We start from the raw sequence: 19,978 nt of genomic DNA on the forward strand, positions 1-19,978 counted from the left end.
GAGCCTCATTTCACCCTTATACAGCTTATATAATTAAAACTTGTTTAAAATCAACCATGAAATATGAGACAAATTTATATAATCAAAATACTAGATAACCCATGGTTTTCCTTAACAGTCCAAAGGAGAGAAGCTTCTGGTAGTATGTACTGTGGCAACGTAATGACTGGAGTTTTGCTGTTTTAACATACAAGCAGTTCTGCAGGCTGCAGCAATCTGGACAGTTATTCTGTGATTATCTATGAATATCACTTTACAGACTTCCACCCTGGTGCCTGGGGAAGTACAATTTAACAGGTCTTTCCAACTCACAGGGACCCCGGTCCTCCTACAGGAAATCTAGCCACTTGTGGTAACCAGTTACTACACATATTTTGGAGCAGCCAAACTCACAGGTTTTTGATATTTCTTCCTAAAATCATTTCCTCAGTGAAAACAAAGCTAAATGTCAAGGAATAGAGGAGAAAATATCAGAACAAACTATAAAATGACAAACACTGCGATATTTCAACCAAATAGAAAAACTCTAGCACAGAATAGTAAGTAGTTCAGTAACGCTCCTTTTGTGTTCTGGCAAGATTTGACATTTACTACTACCATTTTATAAGCCTTCATGCATACAGTCCTTATTAAAACACAATGAAAAATAATACCTTTAGAACTAGAAGATAGTGCTGCTCTTTTAATAGCGTATGTCTTCAGACACCTTTCAAACATATCATCCCAAAGGGCCACAATTCCATCTTTTCCACCAGTTACAAAACCCTGTATGATCACAGTATGAAAAACATATATAAACAGCAGCAATCTGATATTAGCATATAAAAAGACATGTACAAATATAGTAGAAATCCTCCTGTGTGTTTGGAACGTGTCCAACTCAAACTATTGGAGCCCATTCCTATGAATTAAAACCTATAAGAAGAGTTTTAGAGAGTTTCTTTTTTAGGGTTCTGTCCTGTACAGACTGATAACTATACAGAATGCCTACTACTGTAAATAGTAATGTTGGACCATAGTATTTTTCTACATGTGGAAATAAGCTATGGAAAAATAAGTGCTTCATCCTTTGAAGAGGCAGTAGGTAGAAATACTGTCCTCTCAAGTTATTGCGAATTAACTTATGTTTTAAACAGAGTTCTAGTGATGTATAAGGATTGATTATTTGAACAGTTCCCTTGGTAGATTCTTCTGCCTGTGCCAAGACAGTGCAAAATACAGCATAAATCACTAACCAACATAAACACAAGTAAAGAGGATGTTCAAAAGATAGAATGCCAAGATCAAATAGAAAAATTGATGGAAAGCCAGGAGCATTCAAGTAGGGCAGGAAAGGACAGAGACAGAGGGATCTACAAAGCCCTTAACAAATACAAAAGGTTTATAGCTAATGTTCTTCTCCTCCTGGTATAATTTTAAAGTTGAAACTGTAATATCAAGACGAATATTCTATTATCAACATCTTCAAACTGTGAGTGGATTTCTAGTGGTAAAAGTTAGTCTCTCAAGACATGCTCACTGATGTAATATCAATGACATACTTTGCCTCAGTTTCTTTTAAAGACTTACCGATGCATCTGAAGGAAAATACTACCGATGTCCAGAATAATCAGCTCTGGAAAATAAAACCTTTGCATACCTGAAGTCTTGCTTGCCTAAGATACAGTGATAATACTGATACAGACTTAAAAACAAAAATAATAAAGATGAATTGATCTCAAAAGAACCAAATACCTTATCCAATGCATGCATTGCAAATACAGGTCCATCATGGGCTTTCACTGTCTTGAGCAATAGAGTATCCTTCCAGATGAAAATGTCTCCAGTAGCAGCACCAGAGAAAACTAAGTCTTCTATTCGCCCATACGAAACACTCATCATAGTTTCCAATTTTCCACTGCTTCCAAATGTTCCTCGTCTTGATGTAAAACCTCCACCTTTAATATAAATAAACATCCTTTATATTTCAGTTTGTAGCTGTAGCGCTGTAAAGGACAAGTGTCTTGACCTCATCATCTGTTGTGACTGCCTAAGACATAGCAGATAAATACTGAAAACACAGTGCGCAAGGGAAAAACACACTAAGGGCAAATCAATCTAGCAATGAGAGATTTGAAGCAGTACAGACTGTATCTTTCAGATCATTACTTCCAAGCAATTGTTAAATACTGGCGATAAATTGTATAGAAGAATTAATATAAGGGGCAAGCAGAACATTTTTGTACAGAACAGCCTGCCAAGCTCTTCAGAGATTATCACAACAACAACAAAGACTAAACTAAAGTTTGCTTTAGTTGCCCACTGCCAACCTGACAATTTTACAGCAGTTTTGGCAGGATTTCTATGTCTCTAGATTTCCAAAAAGCCTCACTGTGCCACAGCCATAGTGCTCACTTGGGTTTATAATGCCATTACTGCCCATGCATTGGGAGCATATAGGCAAAAATACATGTACAATTACAAAACAATACATGCAATGCTATCTTTGCTTCAGTCAATTCTGGACAACTGCATTTCAAAGTATATCATTCTTTTACTACAAAGAGATTATTCTTGGAGTAAAATACTGCTAAATGCAAATGAACGTAATACACTTTGGCAAACAGCAATAATGTATATTGAGTTACTACAAAAATACCTTAAACATTAAAAATGCAGAAAAACAGGTAATTTTTAATCTGAGGGCACTTGAACTTTATAAATTTCAGTGTAAGCCTAGGAACTACTTAGAGCAATCCAATTAATTTTTTTTGTTGTTTATTTAGTTTTTAGCAGTGTGCCATTGGCTGGGATTTTCATAATAATAGTCATATACTGTCTGAGTAAATAAAGGGGACTGCATGTTTCCTGGGAACCGAGATGCTAGCTAATTCAGGAGAAACTCTTAATGCTATGACTAGAATTAAAAACAAAAAAACAAAACACAGTGAGCTAAAAATGATTTCCAAAGAGAAAGGAACGCTGCGGCTTTGCTGAATGCTCTTATTCTGATAACAAGAATGTTCTTTAACAAATAAAACAAATTATTAAACAGAGAACACGATGTCCCTGAATTAAAGAGATATAAATCTCCAAATAACTCAAATAGAAAACATTCAGTATCATACCTGTTTGCTGCCAAAATTTGATGTGCTTCATCCCAACCGTGACTAGTTTGTCTACATGATGCGGATTACATTTTACTACAAATATTTTATCTTTATGACCCCTGTAATAAAAATTAAAAACAAGAAGTTAAGGGATTACTTAACGTTTCAAAGTAGCCTGTTTCAAGTAATTATTTCACAGTACTGGACAATCCAAAGACAGCCTTTAGCAACAAGAATCTAATCATCACAACTGTTGTACTCTTGGTGCTAAAACAACAACATGGATCTCTAACACCATAACTGGCAGATGAGTCACTGAGGTATCCCAACATTCTGTTTGCCATCATTATCCCATCTAACAAAAAAGAGAGAACCATATTGCTAATCTGCAAGGGTTTAGCCCTGGGAATCCAACCCAGAGAGAAGAATGTAGTTGATTATAGACTGTGTATGAATTAGACTACAGAAATGTGGTGAATAAAAACCATTTCTCACTGAATTTCAGTTCCATTAAGTTATAACGAAGAGGCAGGAAACAAAGTTCAATGCAATTAAAAGACAGTACAAAGGGCAACATAAATATTTAAAGGGATAAGAACGCAATTTCTAAATGTTTAAAATTACCTATCAAAAAAAAAAAAAAAAAACCCACAAAGAAGTCTATCGTGATTCAAGAGGAAAACTAAAATAAATTATAAAATCATGATCCAGAAAACAGTTCATTCAGCAATATATACACCTTCAAATTTAGTTCTTCAGTAAAGAACTATTCTTGTTTGTGTATGTACTTATGGACATTTGTAAAAATAAGTTTCATCATTACGAAAAAAAAAATTGAGTCACAATATAGCAATTATTTCTATTTCAGGACGTTAAAACACTAGGAGCAGGAACTACTGCTTTTTTCAACCTGAACATTCAGGTTTTATAGCTTGATGCCCGAAGAATAGGATGCCATTCAGAGAGATCCAGACAGGCTCAAGCAGTGCGTCCAGGAGAACCTCATGAGATTCAACACATCCAAGTGCAAGGCTTGTCACTGGGTAATGGTGACTCCCACTATCTTACTATCACTATCCCACTATCAGTATTCCCACAGGCTCAAGCTGGGAGATAAAAGGATAGAGCGCAGTGCTGCTGATAAGGACCTGGGGGTACTGGTGGATGGCAGCTGGACATGAGCCAGCACTGTACCCTCGCAGTCCAGAGAGCTAACTGTATCCTGGGCTGCATCAAAAGCAGTGTGGCCAGTAGGGTGAGGGAGGGGAGCACTGTGTCCAGACAGGGAGTGCTCAATACAGGAGAGATGTGGACCTGTTGGATCACATCCAGAGGAGAGCCACAAAAATGATCCCAGGGACGGAACACCTCCATGATGAGAGACCTGAAAGTGGCCTTTCAGTATCTAAAGGAGGGCTATAAGAAAGAAGGGGACAGACTCTTTAGCAGGGTCTGTTGTGACAGTACAAGGGGAAATGATTTCACACTTAAATAGGGGAGATTTAGACTGGATATAAGGAAGAAGTTTCTGTCAATAAAGGCGGTGAGGCACCGGCACAGGTTGCCCAGAGAGGAGGTGGTGCCCCATCCCTGCAGACAGCCAATGTCAGGATGGACGGGACTCTGAGCACCAGATCAATCTGTAACTGTGCCTGTTCAGCACAGGGGAATTGGATTAGATGACCTTTACACGTCCTTTCCAACTGAAATGAGTCTATGATTAGACACATGATTTTTGTCAGAGAGGTTTAGGAGATCTGGAAAAAAAAAAAAAAAAAAGCACAGAAAAAAAACCAACACCTGACACTGAGAATCTTGGTTTCAGTATTTTCTTTTGCTGAATCAGTCTTAAAAAAAAAAAAAAAAAAACCGTCTTACTCCTTCGACATTTGAAAAACATCATTTTGGAATTCTTCCTTCTCCTAATTTACTACTTTGCTATTCTGATACCTTTCTTTGCAGGCAGGTCATAATGCCTCTTCTAGAAGTATTTACCATGCAGCCAAAACGTCCAAAATCAAAGTAATTGCATGTCAGTGCAGATGTCCCCCATAAAATGATAAGAGTACGTCTGCCCACGTGATAGTATGCATAGTGCCGGCACATGAGAACTTGATATATGCTGCAAACGTATGGCCTACATTTGGACCCCAATTTCCCACAATGGTCAGACCAAAACATGTATCCAAGCCTGTGCAGTTTTTGTGTCCTTGTGACCCAAGGAACTGACACAGGACACCAGTTCTTACAGACTGAAGAAAGTAGAAGAGTACAATTATCACTGATTTAAACTGTAAGTTGACAGTGTTCCCCTCAGCTTCCTTAGTGATTACAGTCCACTAACATAAAACACTACAATCAAATAGGACCAGCATGAATAAGACAGTGAAAGAAGTTCTGATACTCTTTAACAGTGTATGCTTACTCAATAAGGATTTTAATGAAACCAGACAGAACACTGTAAGATACACAGATAGGGGAACAAGCTATATAATTCATGCAGTTAGCAAAAAACATATAAGCGAGAGTATACTCTGGCATATATATTGTGACATCAAAAGAAAATAGAGAAGTCATGCAAAAGTAAATCACACTTAGAAAAACCAAGTAAGAAGAACACACACACAATAAAAAGAGTGTTTGTAAACAGGGAACATACAGTTCATGTTTCAGGCTTAGTCCTCTAGATGCAGCTCAATACAATAGTAAGATATCCTTCTATTCCTGCATGCTAAGGCCATGTGAGGGTCACATCTAAACACTCGTCTTGCTTTTTTTTGTCTCTTTCTTATATGCCCTGGTATGCTAATCAGAGTGGGGACTTGTCTGTAGGCACTGCTAAAACATAAATAATTACACTGAAAAGAACCTGAGTACTTGATTCTGTATCTTTCCTGTGAGCCGCATGAGACATGTAGCTGCTACAGCCCATCACTACCTTGTTTTTAAAAGTTTAGAAAGTCCCCATGGGAATATATAAGGTATTTCTACCCTTGTATGTCTGAAGCACAGTAGGTCACAGTAGAGAGTAAAACTAGGATTGGAAAGCAAATGAAAATGTTTTACAACACAGACAACAATTTTGCTAAGCAATCCCTATAACACAAATTTTAAATAGGATTTAAAATCTTGGTGCCTAATAAGATGAATGAGAGAAAATGATACAGTTAATATATATTATGTTATATGCACACTGGGATAAAAAATTATTTCTTTGTGGTACACTACTAGCAGATAGCACTGCCAGGAGAAAATCTTATTTATTCTGGAACAAGTCATAGTATAATACTAAAAGTTATATTTTTCAGGCATTATTTCACAATTCTCTAGTATTTTTCAAGTAATAAATGATTTATATGTTGCATGGTTGTAGACAGCAGATAAAATGAACTCCCTGCCTTCCTGGAATTCAAGTGCATGCTTAGATCTACATAATTCCAATATTTTGATCTCAGAGCTACCCCAGGTTTACCCGATGGTAAGACCAAGTTCTGTGCAACTTTTTCCAGTACACAGAAAACTTTACTTTTTTCCTCTGAAAGACTGAATTGCAAACAAACTGTAACGCAGTCCTCTTTCCAACAATGGTCTCTTGAAACAATTGCAAAAGCTTCTTCACTGCTGGTGAAAGAGCTACGCTTCCTATGAGGAGCTGCAAAGAGCTGATTCAGAAAGAATGCAAAATCAGTAGAGGTTGAAAAATCTACATATACCAGACAGAATCCATTTTTCTTTCTAGAAAAATGAGCCACAGATACACACCGATGTAACCCAGCACACAAACTAACACATAGATGAACACATGGCTTTTTTGGTAAGTTCTGCTCTGACTCAGAAAATAAAGTGAGGAGAAAAAATTAACTAAAGTGGAAAATCAGTAAGTGAACTTTAATATCAATATAATGGTCCTAACAGAAAGGTGAAGAAAGTCTTGGTAGAAAAAGTTCACAAGATTTCCAAACAATAACTTGTAGTTCCCAAGCCTCTACATCTGGATATATTGCTCTGAAACACCATTCTGTTTTCGGAGAGGTGTGCTGATTTTTTCCAGAGTAACACATGTGGGTGATCATACTCAGAAAAATGTAATCACAGGACACACAGACATGAACTCTTACCTGGTTGTTGCTAGCTTTTCTCCTTTTTTCCAGTCCCAAAACACAATGGCATGATTATCATCAAGCCCAACAGATGCCAAACATTTTCCATCAGCTGTACAAAAGCAGTGCTTAATGTTAAATGTGATTAGTCTTTAACTGAAAATAAAACAGGCAATGGACACAACAAATACATCATGAACTGAATTTCAAATGATATTATAAATGAAAGAAGAGAAAGCATGTCACAGGTACAAATGATTCCACTAGAACAACTTCAGGGTTAACAAGGCTAAACAGATTCTCGTAGCTGGATTGGCCGCACAGTATCTAGCATCTTACATAACTAAGTTCTATGAGAAGCAAGCCTAAGAGAAGGGGAATTAGAATGCACAGTTGAATAAAATGGATTTAGAAATAAGGAAGGGATGAAGCTGAAGAACAAGAAAGAAAAACAAAACAGTTTTTAAAAAGAAAATAAAGATCCAAACAAAGAGACAAAAAGTTAATGTGAAAAGAAAGCAAAGGAGACAGTAAGAACCATTCTAGAATAGCTTTAATGAGCAAAAACACTATGAATATAGCTGATACAAAAGGTAAACATGCAGTGATATACATTATTTCTTTAGGAAAGATGCATTTGTACATTTTAATAATGATAATTATTTTTAAAGGTAACTCAAATAAGTGAAGGGAATGTGGTTGACAAAATATTTTGGTAAGAATACAACTTTATTTGTATCAAACAGGCTTCATGCATTAATATAGGCTATACATTCTAATTAATAACCAGTACTAAAGATGCTAAATTAGCCACCAGAGGGCACAATCAAGCATTGCATGAATCATAAGATGATCAAAACAGTCCTACAAAAGTGATCCGGCTCTGTACGCTGAGCTCAGTAGTGGCCAATAACAGATGCTTTGGAAAGTATGGGCAGAGAGAAAGGGTAGTATAAAGTTAGCCACCAGATCAACTAAGACAAAAAGAAAAAAGGCACCTTTGGGTTCAGGGCAACTTTTTTTAAGATTCATATAGTGTAACCTGTAACTACTTTGGAAATATCTGTTATTAATGCAATGAAAACTGCCTTCACAGGGCCAAACCAGCCCTCTGATCCCGTAGTATCTGCTCTGTTCAATGTCAAGAACCTAAACTAAAGCCAGTTAGTTAGGAAATGGAGAAGATATCTTTCAATATGTGCTTTGTCAGGATTAGGTCTAAAACAACACTGTAACCATAACAGTGATTCTTACTTCTTAATAAATATATTTATGCCCATAGAGTATGTTATCAGTATGATTTTATAAAGGTATATATATTCTAATACCTGGAATGTAACTAACTGGAGAGAAACCTAATGAGAATGTACAACACGTAGTACCCCCTAACTGTATGAAATTTTGTTCAAGTACAGTTCTCAATTACATTTTTTTCTTTTTTTAACATCTACACACACTATGTCCATCAGATCATCCTTATCCCTTTCCCCTTCTCCTGGTACCAGATTTACTAGGTTTCACACTGCAGCATAACAGCAATTTCACACTGCTTCGATGAGTACCCGGGCTCCTCTTCTGATAATGGAATACAAGTCAGTTCCAGACTTATCTTTGTGGAAGGCTATTCCACATAGTCCTGTCTAATAAATGTGATCTAAAGTGCCATAATGAATTCTTACATTACTACAGAGCAGAATGTGAAATAGATCATGCTTAATTGAAGTCCATATAAAAGTCTGAGTTCAGAAGATGATAGTTAAGCTGAAGTAGTGGGTAGCCACAATATTTGTTAGACTTGGTTTAAAATATTTTATAACTTAAGTGTGAGGTAGGACAGCTTTAGTCTGAAGGTAAAATGAATATATCACACCAAGGGCCAGGTCCACGAGAAGAGCTGAGTACATAAAGAGAAGCAGAATTTTAGAATTCTACTTCGTTCTGAGATTATGAACTTGAATTTCTTACATTGGTAGAATCACAGAATGACAGGGGTTGGAAGGGACCTCAAGAGATTAGTGTGTTCAACCCCCCTGCTAAAGCAGGTACCCTACAATAGGAAGCATGGGTAAGCGTCCAGATGAGTCCTGAATATCTCCATAGAAGGAGGCTCCACAACCTCTCTGGGCAGCCTGTTCCAGTGCTCTGTCATCCTTACTGTAAAGAAGTTCTTCTGCATGTTATTATGGAACTTATAATAATATAATATAATTAAGTTTGAGGAAGTTCCTTGTCCTATCACTACAAACCACCAAAGAGCCTGGCCTCATCCATTTGCCGCCCACCTCCCTTTAGATGTTTATAAACATTTATCAGATCTCCTCTCAGTCTTCTTTTTCCCAGGCTGAACAGACCCAGGTTACTCAGCCTTTGCTCATGGAGATGCTCCAGGCCCTTATAAGCATCTTTGTGGCCATTGCTACAATTGTTGCTTGCCATAAAGAACCAGAATGCCCTGCTTTGCTCACCTTCAGCTCACTTTAGCATACTGGAGTGACTATGTGCAATCTTGGACGTGCCCCACTCTTTTCAAACTTAGCAGTTTAGATCCTACTCCTACTTAGCAGCATGCAGGAGTTAGGCACTGTTTCATTAATGATCCATAAATGTTTAATCTCATAATGCTTAGCATTCCAAGTACAGTACAAGTACTCTCCGTAAGTCTTTTGGCTAAAAGGAATCATTGTAATCACAGCTTAAATCCTGTGTTAGATTTTATTCTTTCATGAGAATATAGTGTTAACGGATAAAAATTTCTTAAAGGCTCCAAATAATTTCTATGCTCTTCTCTAAAGTGAGATAGGCTCATCTGAGGCTAACTGCCCAAGTCACTTCTCAAACTGTGATTAAGACTCTTAGCAAGACTGTAAACAAGGAAGAGTAGACTGGTACTCCAAGAGTAGTACTTCTTTTCCTCCTTCTCATTCATATTTGGGAGGAGTAGTAGACAGACAGGAAATATCTGTTCATCTAATGTTTTTAGCTTCACCCTACTGTGATGTAAAGTTTTTTTTCCTGGCAGTGTAATGATATAAATATTGGATCATTGCACCCTAAGTAGCATAACACTGTAGGATGGGAAACTCCTCACTCTTAAATTTAAAAAACAGTATTTCAATTTTTTTTTTTTTTAATAGAAAGGGGTAATGGATTTCTAAGTAATTTTATAAAAACACAATTGTGTGAATCACCATCATGTGAGTGATTCTACACTGAACACAGAAATTACCCTTAGAGGACTGAGAACTTAGGTCATTCATCTTAGAAAGGCAAGTAGGAGAAACAGCAGGCAACTGTTTACCAAATCTACTTCTGTAAACTCACTGAAAAATGTTAGCAAATTTGAAGAACTGTATGAGCTTGGAGATCACAATGCCATCTCATTTGTACACTTCAAATGATCACTCTGTCTGCTTTTAAATTATTATGCCACCATGTAGACAGCCATTTGAGTCCCAGTTGTACACTTGGTATTATGAATTAGACATTAAGAAGAATTACTCATGGATCATGAAAAAGACCTATAACTGACTTCATTGCTCAAACAATTCTTATCAAACCTGTCAGAAGGCTTTTATGTAAAACTTGTATTGGCTGTAAAATGGTCATTTAACACAAAGAGCAAAACTAATTGTCATAGCTATTCAAATGAAAGTTTCACCAAGAGGATTGCTTTTTAATTAATCATTTAGAGCAACGTACCTGAAAAATCAAGCGCACACACTCCTCTTTGATGCTGGCCTTTGAGTAATGATAAACACTTCAGTGTCTGTGTGTCCCAAACATGAATAGCAGCATCTCTTCCAACCTGAATCAGAGGATTAATCGGAATATCTGCTCATAAAAGTTCAAAGCACACCAATATCAGTAATTAGTACTATCACATCTTCAAAACACTCCAGAGGTAACTATTTTTCTACTTGCTGTATTTTATCTTTTTCACAGACTATTTGCTCTTCTGTATCACAACTCTTTCCAGGTACATTGAAGCGAGAAAATTTGATATACTGCATTCATGGAAAAGTCCATTCTCACCTTGTGAGAAGTTCACAACCTCATTAGTTGTGGTATGAGAAGCATTTCTGTCTCTATGTTGTAAACTGGATCACAGAATCAGTCAACTTAGACAGTTTTCCAAAATAAAGCTTCTTCATTTGTTCTTTTAGATATCCTTATATATACCTTCTCTCTCGGGGAAGCCTAGTTTGATTAGAAAGGAAAATCCACACAACCTTCTCCCTCATCTCTTTCCCTTCCCTTCTCTACATATCCATGCACACAGTCCCCTTTCTCTAAGCTTGCCCCCACTCACTGACACTGACTTTCCAAATACACTTTTTCATGTCCTGTTTTATGAGTTTTGTTGTTTCATGTTTATTCTTTTAGTCAGGGAGGCTTAAAAAAACCAACAAAATAAATAGAGAACAAGTAAAAATATTTGACCTCAGTTTCCCTGTCTGAGGAAGAGTTTCTTTTTCTTCCTTGGAATATTTCCATATTTCTGTATTTCACTATTTCACACAAATTCCACAACAGCACAAAGCTTATCACTCACTCTTACATTCACTTCAGCCTTATTTCCATCTTTCCAAAAAGAGCAGAACCTTCCCAGGCTATGCTCTCGTGTCCGTCAGCTTCCTTGGAAGCCAAATAACAGCTACCATAGTCTCTCATCCCAAAGGTCCATCTGGGCTGCCATCCTTGATATCTCACAGAGTTGCAGAGGTAAGAAAAGACTTCTGGTGATCAATCCCTGCTAAAGCAGATTCCCTACAGTTGGTTACCCAAGAAAGCATCCAGGCTATTTTTGAATGTCTCCAGTGAAGGAGACTCCTCTACAGTCTCTCTGGGCAGCCTGACTCAGTGCCCAGTCACCTTGAAAGTAAAGAAGTTCTTTCTCATGTTCAGATGGAACTTCCTGTGTTCTGGTTTGTTCCCACTGTCCTTTGTACTGTCACTGGGCACCACTGTAAAGAGTCTGGCATCATCCTCTTGATACACACGCCTTTGAAGTTTTTAAGTGTTGATGAGATCCTCTCTCAGCCTCCTTTTCTTCTGGTTGAACAGTCTCAGGTCTTTCAGCCTTTTCTCGCACAGCAGATGCTCCAGGCCCTGATCATCTTCATGGCCCTCAGCTGGACTCTTTCCAGTAGTTCTCTGTCTTTCATGAACTCAGAAGCCCAGAACTGGACACAGTGCTCCAGATGTAGCCTCACCAGGGCAGGGGAGAAGGATCACCTCTCTTGCCTTGCTGGCCACCCTCTGATTGGATACCCAGATACCATTAGCCTTCCATGTCACATGGGCACACTGCTGGCTCCTGGCCAATCTGTTGTCCCTCAGAACACCCAGGGCCTTCTCCTCAGAGCTTCCTTCCAGCAGGTCATCCCCGAACCTGTACTGATGCAAGTAGTTATTCCTCCCCCAGGCGCATGACCTTACACTTGCCTTCACTGAACCTCAGCAGGTTCCATGATTCATCTTCATGCAGTTCACATAATACATTTTCTTCATGTCTATGATAATTTTGATTAACAGGTTCTGCTCATTTTCCTCATGTGAAAGGACTTTGCCTTTTTTACTGTATTTTCCTCCATCTACACTGTCTTGGGATGACTATATTAGAAAAATCACTCAATTCCCTTCGCTTTTGATGCATTAGAGGTCTCTCTACGCACTGCAGGATTGTAGCTCTCTGAATAAAAACAGTATTCTTTTGATATTTTTAATGCAAGCCCAGCCATCAATATAAACTCATCATCCTCAACCAGCTCTTCTAGCTTATCTGTTCTTTTACTTCCAATTGTTACCAATGTGGGCAATGTCAGCCACTTTGCTATTCACACTATGAGCATTCTCTTTTATTCAGCTGCTACCATCTCACTCTGCACAGGTACTCTAAGTCTCACTGCTACTTGGTAACAAAAAATGTACAGCATCTGATTTTTCTCTGCAGTGAAATCACTGGATCCAGACCGTTATCTTAACTGATAAAAACAGCAGTGTTGACTTCCACTACTGATATTTTCCTATTCAAATTGCCATTTCATCATTCTCACCAACCCATTCTTCTCTACAGGCCTGTCTAGTATTTTCCTTTGAACTTTCACTCCTTCAATGCTAATTCATGATGAAAACTATTGCATTTGTTTCTCCAGCATTCTGTCTCACATAGCATGCTGGCCAGCTTCTGCTTAACACTTCTGAACATTTTTTCTGTCACGCCTTATAAGTAGAAAATTCACATTTATAATTTCAAAGTCTACATTTTTCAAAATCATTTCTTAAAATACACCTCTATTTTAATGTCTGTAAACAGTTTTACAATATGGTTGTGACTAAGGGATTTTCTGTACTGAGAAACTGCACCCACTACTACACCTAACTATGCTTAATCTTCTTCACTCTGCCATCCCTGTCCTCTCTTAAAAATGCTGTTTTTTTTAAGTCAGGAAAAATCTGTCAGATATCAGTAGACTTCCCAATATCAAATCTCTGAGTAAGATGTCTGAAAGCTACTACAGTACAAAATACTGAGACCAACTAATGATACATCAAAAATGCCCAGGACATAGATAAAATACAGCTCCCACACCTCACAGATAAAAGCAGAAATTCAAAGTGAGTGTAAAATAGTAAATCCACATTTCTCCTAATTAAGAATAGTAAAGACAACTTATTTCCATGGTTTTCTAAAATCATCTCTGCTAAACACCTACCTGCCCAGTAGCAACATAGTCTTTCACTGGATGAATGCTTAGGCTGAGGATATCATCATCATGACCGAGATACAGCCTTTGAGAGTGCTGTTGCCTATTATATACAACAGCTACAGCAGCAATATGATACACTACTTCTCCAGTCTGTGTGTAGAACAAGTTATTTCGACAGTCATAGCCCCTGTAACTGAAGTAAATATGAAACAAGTTACATTCTGCTTCAAAAATATCCTGGTACATCGCATAACAACTTGTGCAAATTAATTTGATAGTTTTGAGACAGCAAGGTTGACAGCCCTGCTGTACCACCACATAGGCAGAGAGCGACTATTCCCACCAAAATCATCAATCTTCATGGTTTACTTTGCACCAAACTCCTAAATTAGTACTGACGTCACAGGAAAGAACATGTAAAGTGCGCAGAATTACATCCAGTTTTACAGAGATTTGGGTTCAAGAACTAAGCTGTCAGGCAATTTAACAAACCATGGCAATCAGAAACACAGTCTTTGCTCTAGGATATACAAGGCAGAGTCAAGAGAAGGTTTTAGAAGGTAATTTTATAAAATGCACATATATATGGCTATATTATTATAATCTTCTCTTGTTCCTTAACTAATGCAACTGAAAGAAAATAAAGTCCATAAATTACCCACAGCAGTGACAAATAAATTAGCTGTAAGTTCTAATATTGAGTACAACGGTTAGGATGCTTTAACAACCAGAAACAAAAAAAGGAAAAGAAAGTATTATTTAATATTGCTCTACCCGTGTATAAACTGCAATTTTAGACTGTCCTCAGGTGCTCGTTCTCTTTTAAGGAAGGGAACAGAATGGTTTTTCTCTTTACTTTGTTGTTTCAGCTGAGGTAGGTCTTCTTTGTAAACCTAAAGAATAATTGTTAATGTCAATGACACAGCTCCAAATATTTCTAAATGTTTGAGTACGTGCAAGAAAGACACCATTTCATGCAAGTATTACAACTTAATACACTGTTAACGTGACAGTCAGTAGCTACAACAAAGAGGAAGTCTCTATTCATTCCTACAGAACTCCTAATGATAATAATAAATGTATTCCAGACAGTGGAGTCTCCTGACACAAGAAGGACACAGCATTATTCTGGAGCAACGCATACTTTTTCTATGAGATTCCACTTTCTGTTAGTGAAAAGGACTCACAATACTGACTGAAGCCATTAAGTCTCTAAGCAGCTTTTTAACTTCAAATGTACATCAGTGTATGCACTCTGAGCTGAACAGAATGACCTAATTCTGCCTAGATATCATGATTAAATATACAGTGCACAACAGTACCAAAGTGATTTGCCAAAATATCTGAAATCAGAAAGGAGAATCTCTATAAATAATGCTACGGACACAAATACCATGCATTAAAGTCTTTCAGGAATTCTAAAACTCTGTGGGATTGCTGATGATGTTTGAAGCCTCTTGAAAGCTGTGGCATTAAACAGTACCTGTTACAAGACAGAGATAGAGCTTGATTTTTTTTTTCTTTTCTGTACCTACGTTTCTTGTTGTTTGTTTCATTTTTCCACAAAGAACAATTAAATTGTTAATGCCATAGAACTGTATCTGACTACAAAGCCAGCATGCTGAATTTTTACATGGAAAATGTTCATATAACTTGAGATCAGTTTTTGATAGTGGTAGCTAAGTAGAACCTTAACACATTTCATCTGTCACTCATATGGACTGTACTTTGTCATGAGAATTCTTGACTACTTACTTTTGCACCTCAGTGAATGTTGTTAATGAACAAGAATTAAGGATTATTGTTTTCTAATACATCTCAATACCTAAGATATTAGATATTCTAGAGATAGAACCTATCTCTACACTGATTCAGCCATAAACTCAGTGAAAAAAAAAAAAAGAAAAAAAAAGTGTAATGCTCTAACGTGATGGAAACTACTGTGATAATAGCGGGGAGGCAAAGTCTTTAGCTACAGCAAACGAGTACGAACCCAAATGCAGCAGCTATGGGCACAGAAGCGAAGGAAAACAGCTGCTTACCTTTGGAAGGCCTCAGGTAGGAAGGGATCCCCAACAAGATACCCTTCTCCCCCACCCCTGTCATGCCTTAAATGAGGTCTGGAAAGGGGTGGATCCATTCTACCCCATCTGGTCACTCAGTGCATTGTGTGCACCTGAGCTCCCCAAGTTGGCCTTGCCTTCCCACCAGATGCTCAATCACTGGTTCAGGCCCTGACTTAGCATTTCCACTACAAAAAGCCATACCCACTTCTAAAAATAAAATTCATGTTTCTTAATTTTCCAAGTGCTTTTATAACTGATTTCCTCTAACAAGTGATTTTCCTCTATGTGTAGCTTATATGCTTGATGTTGTCTCATATTTCATAAGATTCTATTTCATGCTGCTTCTAGCTTTGCGATATGATAATCTGCTTGAAACATTTCACCTTAACTGCCTAAAACTATTTTTTCATTCTTAGTTTTTAATTCCAGATGTTCTCTTTGACACATAGTGTGGAGGAGGATGTTGTCTGATTTGTATGCAGAAGGAGAATAAGGAGGAGGAGGAGGCTGGGACAAGTACACCAGACAGTTCTGGAGTAAAAGAAAGGCTGGGGAGAAAATCTGGCAAAACCTCTGTTTCATTTGGCAAACACAATACAACTCCAGAAGAAAGGTAAGATAAAGATAAATAAGCTGTTGGCTGAAGGACCTGAGCCACTTAATGCAGAATCTATAAAATGCAGAGAAAAGACAAAGGATAGTCCTTTACTAAAGCATGGAATGTTAGAGGTGACCTGTCAGTATTCTAGAAAGCAACTCCGTGTCAGCCATTAACTGAACTTGAACCAAGCTTATTGTATATTTTGCATTCTTAGGGTACATAGCATGAGATTATGTCTGGTCTGTAGAAATTCTGACCTTTCACCATTGCAATTGCTGAGGTAACATCTCAAGGTGACAAATAATAATCTCTTCACGATAATGGCTTACAAAAGTCAGGCCCCAGGTATTTTAAAACAGAAGCCAAAATCAGGGGAGAGAGGGAGAGCAGAATTTGATGTTGATGTTCCCTTGCCTTCACAACAAACAAAGATAACAGCACCCTTCCACATCACAGACTGTTATAAAGATCAGTGATTGTGGAACACTCAATATCATGAAGATCAGCCAAGTCCTGAGCGCCAGACAAGCCCATAGCAACCAAACAGATGCAAGGTCAAGTTGGCACATTGAGTCAGCAAGTCAGAATCTGATACAGAGATGGCAATAAAGGATAGCTACTGTAACTGACTGCAAGTTCTCAACCAGCCACAGACCAGTGACTGCCAGACACTGGAAAATATGACAAAGCAGGGCCAAAATCAAACTAAGACCCAAGACAGTCCATGGGTCTGGAGCAACGGGGCACGTGGTCAGGTATAAGCGTGACAGCAACACCCCAGCACTTCCTCAGAACCAACGGGCAGAAGAGATGTCTTCTAGTCAGGATGAATTTAACAACATTTTTATGATATAGAACCCACTATTCAAAACATATACCTCATATAAAACCAGGCAGAAGCTAAGCTATGTAACAAAATAATTTTCAATAAGGATAGATAGAGTTCAAGTGAAAAGAATTTCATTTCTCTGTGGAAAAGACATTCAAGGGCAAGCTCATTCAAGGGCTTTTTTGTTATTCACTGAGTAGAACTTGAAATAAAGATATTACTGATATATCCGAAATAGGTTTTCATAAAGAAACAATATTGTGTTTTGACTTTGTAAATGAATAGAACTGAATCAGACAACTTCAAACTCTATTTTGCTTCTCCTGTTTATGAAAGTAATCAAAAGGATTCTAAACAATGTTTAGTCACACTGGCCAAAGCAGAATCAGTCTTATTCACAAACAATATGAGGAATATAAGCCAGGCTAAATCATGCTGTGAAGTTCCATTAAAATTTAATAGAATTTTAAACGCTTTAAAAATTAAAGCTGAAAGGACACTCATTAGATTTTTGTTTTAATCAAAATAATAGAACAATTCTCATAAATTGACACTGGAAGATCAGATTAAAGAGTGAAGTGGTGTACTATAATTCCTGAAAAAAAAAATCAGTGTAGTAAAGAATAGTCATTTGATTTTGTCCTTGTGTGGAAGCAATCTATTTAAATTTTCCTTAGAACACAGTTGTACTGGAAACAGGAAAGAAATACAGTGTATTAAGTGACCATTAGAGATCAGTTTTACTTGGATCTCATCAACCAGAGAGATTTTAATTATTGGAATTTTTATCATTGGTAATAAAGAAGAATCTGTCACAAATAAATGTATTATGCAGGCTTTATACTCATTAAGAGGATTATTCTGCTTTGAATATGCAGAAATCATAGAAAAATCCATGATCTCTATTTTACAAATTATGTTTCTCAATTTAATAGGACAGAACGGTCTTCTCTAACATGTATCAAGGGAATGAGGATAGCAATATGCTCTTGCAAAATGTTTGACTTTGCTCTGTAAGCTATATTCCTTATTTCAATATATAGCTGTACATTCAGATATGCTTAAGCCCTTATAAATTCTCATCTGCAGCTAAAGTAAACTCTGTTTTTATGTATATTGGTTGCATAATCAGTTGAACACTGTCAAAATAATCTTCTTAGAGCAGGCTGATGAATTAGCTGGAAACCTCTTTTACTTATCTTTACCAAATACTTACAATAACTTGTCAGATAATTGGTACCGTGTATTAATTTTGACTCACCTGACGATCATAGTTGATTTGAGCTTCTTGCTCAATGTCAGAATCTAACTCTGGCACATCAGATAAATCTGAATCTGATTCTTCACTGTAGGAATCAATGCCACCCTCTGCATAAAAATAATCAATATATAGCAGACATCTAATTATGAGGAAATAGGATGTGATGCTTTTATTACAATTTAGTAGTACTCAACAACTTTGGAATCAAAAGCAGCTTGTAAGAATCATATGAGGTGACTGAATGTGTCAGGTTTAATTTCTGTTTCTCCTTTTTGAGTGCCTCGGGCAGGATTGTGGCAGAGGGGAAGAGAATAACTAAGTAGTTATTAGGACGTTTCCATCATCTGAGAGAATAATGTTTCCTTAACAGGTTTTGGAGTAATCATACAAAAATGGTAAATAAAAACTTCCAGTGTGATCATTATCTGTGTTTAAGAAGATTTGCTATAACAAAAGCATTTTGCCAATTCTGCAGGTACTGACTGATTTTCTGCCCTTTTATTGAAGGGAAGAATATTTTCAGCAACTGATATTATCTAGTTTATACGGCTTTTAAGTATACAACATTTCAAGGAATCAAAATAAGACTATTTTCTCAATTCAGTAAAAGCTGTTTCATTATTGCTGCATTCTCTGTTGATTTTATTCAATAAATAATTCAGAAAACACCATTTTTTACCTTGTGGAGCTGTTTCAAGGATGCCATTTGTTATCCCTTCTGGAATAAATTGCCACTGAAAAACAGAGTGATCAGCACCTCCTGTACTTAAAACCCACTGAAAATCATGGGACCATCGGACATTGGTTACATGTGCTGAATGGCCAACATATTTTCTAAATTTAGCTCCTAAAAGGCAAAAATAGGACTGCTCATATAGAAGAATAAAGAAAACCAACCATGATAGCTAATAAAGTTAGACTTGTAACAGATACAGGCTCTAATTTCTCCTAGGAAACAGTAATGAAAGTTACAAAAATACTTAAATGCCTGCTTTGATATTCTGATACTAACAGTAATTATAGAAAAACAAATGGCATAAAATACCTTGAGAAATATGTTTTCTTCAGTTTTCAGAAAAATAATTAAATCTTGGCAGGAAGTATCTATACTGTATCTAAACAGACACGTGTAGCTGTACAGATAGGGTTAATTTTTTATACTTATGGCCATTAATGTTCATGTGAATTATACACATGCTAGTACACAATAATTCAAGTGCAGCATCAGAAAATATACTGATTTCAACATAAACATGGAAGATCATGGAAAGTCACAAGGTTGTTACTTTTAGTTTTCTTTATATGTAGTACAGTGTAGATAC

At 37.0% G+C, this 19,978-nt stretch overlaps 1 protein-coding gene across 5 annotated transcripts in view; it reads right to left on the reverse strand.

Moving 5' to 3' along the window:
* EML6 (EMAP like 6) overlaps nucleotides 1-19,978 on the reverse strand; it is a 121,616-nt gene that overhangs the window by 36,040 nt on the left and 65,598 nt on the right. For all 5 annotated transcript variants that reach the window (XR_005858416.2, XR_005858417.2, XM_046939333.1 and 2 more), the window contains 9 exons: nucleotides 19,336-19,503; nucleotides 18,657-18,763; nucleotides 14,674-14,792; nucleotides 13,906-14,092; nucleotides 10,889-10,994; nucleotides 7,208-7,301; nucleotides 3,108-3,208; nucleotides 1,735-1,937; nucleotides 654-765 (listed from right to left, as the gene is read on the reverse strand). Coding sequence is in view for 3 of the 5 variants with exons in the window: in XM_046939333.1 (XP_046795289.1) it covers nucleotides 654-765; nucleotides 1,735-1,937; nucleotides 3,108-3,208; nucleotides 7,208-7,301; nucleotides 10,889-10,994; nucleotides 13,906-14,092; nucleotides 14,674-14,792; nucleotides 18,657-18,763; nucleotides 19,336-19,503 (1,197 nt within the window). In the remaining 2 variants the exon portion in view is untranslated. The remainder of the gene's footprint in view (nucleotides 1-653; nucleotides 766-1,734; nucleotides 1,938-3,107; nucleotides 3,209-7,207; nucleotides 7,302-10,888; nucleotides 10,995-13,905; nucleotides 14,093-14,673; nucleotides 14,793-18,656; nucleotides 18,764-19,335; nucleotides 19,504-19,978) is intronic.

This window comes from Gallus gallus, chromosome 3, assembly GCF_016699485.2.
Source record: "Gallus gallus isolate bGalGal1 chromosome 3, bGalGal1.mat.broiler.GRCg7b, whole genome shotgun sequence".
Taxonomy (NCBI): domain Eukaryota; kingdom Metazoa; phylum Chordata; class Aves; order Galliformes; family Phasianidae; genus Gallus; species Gallus gallus.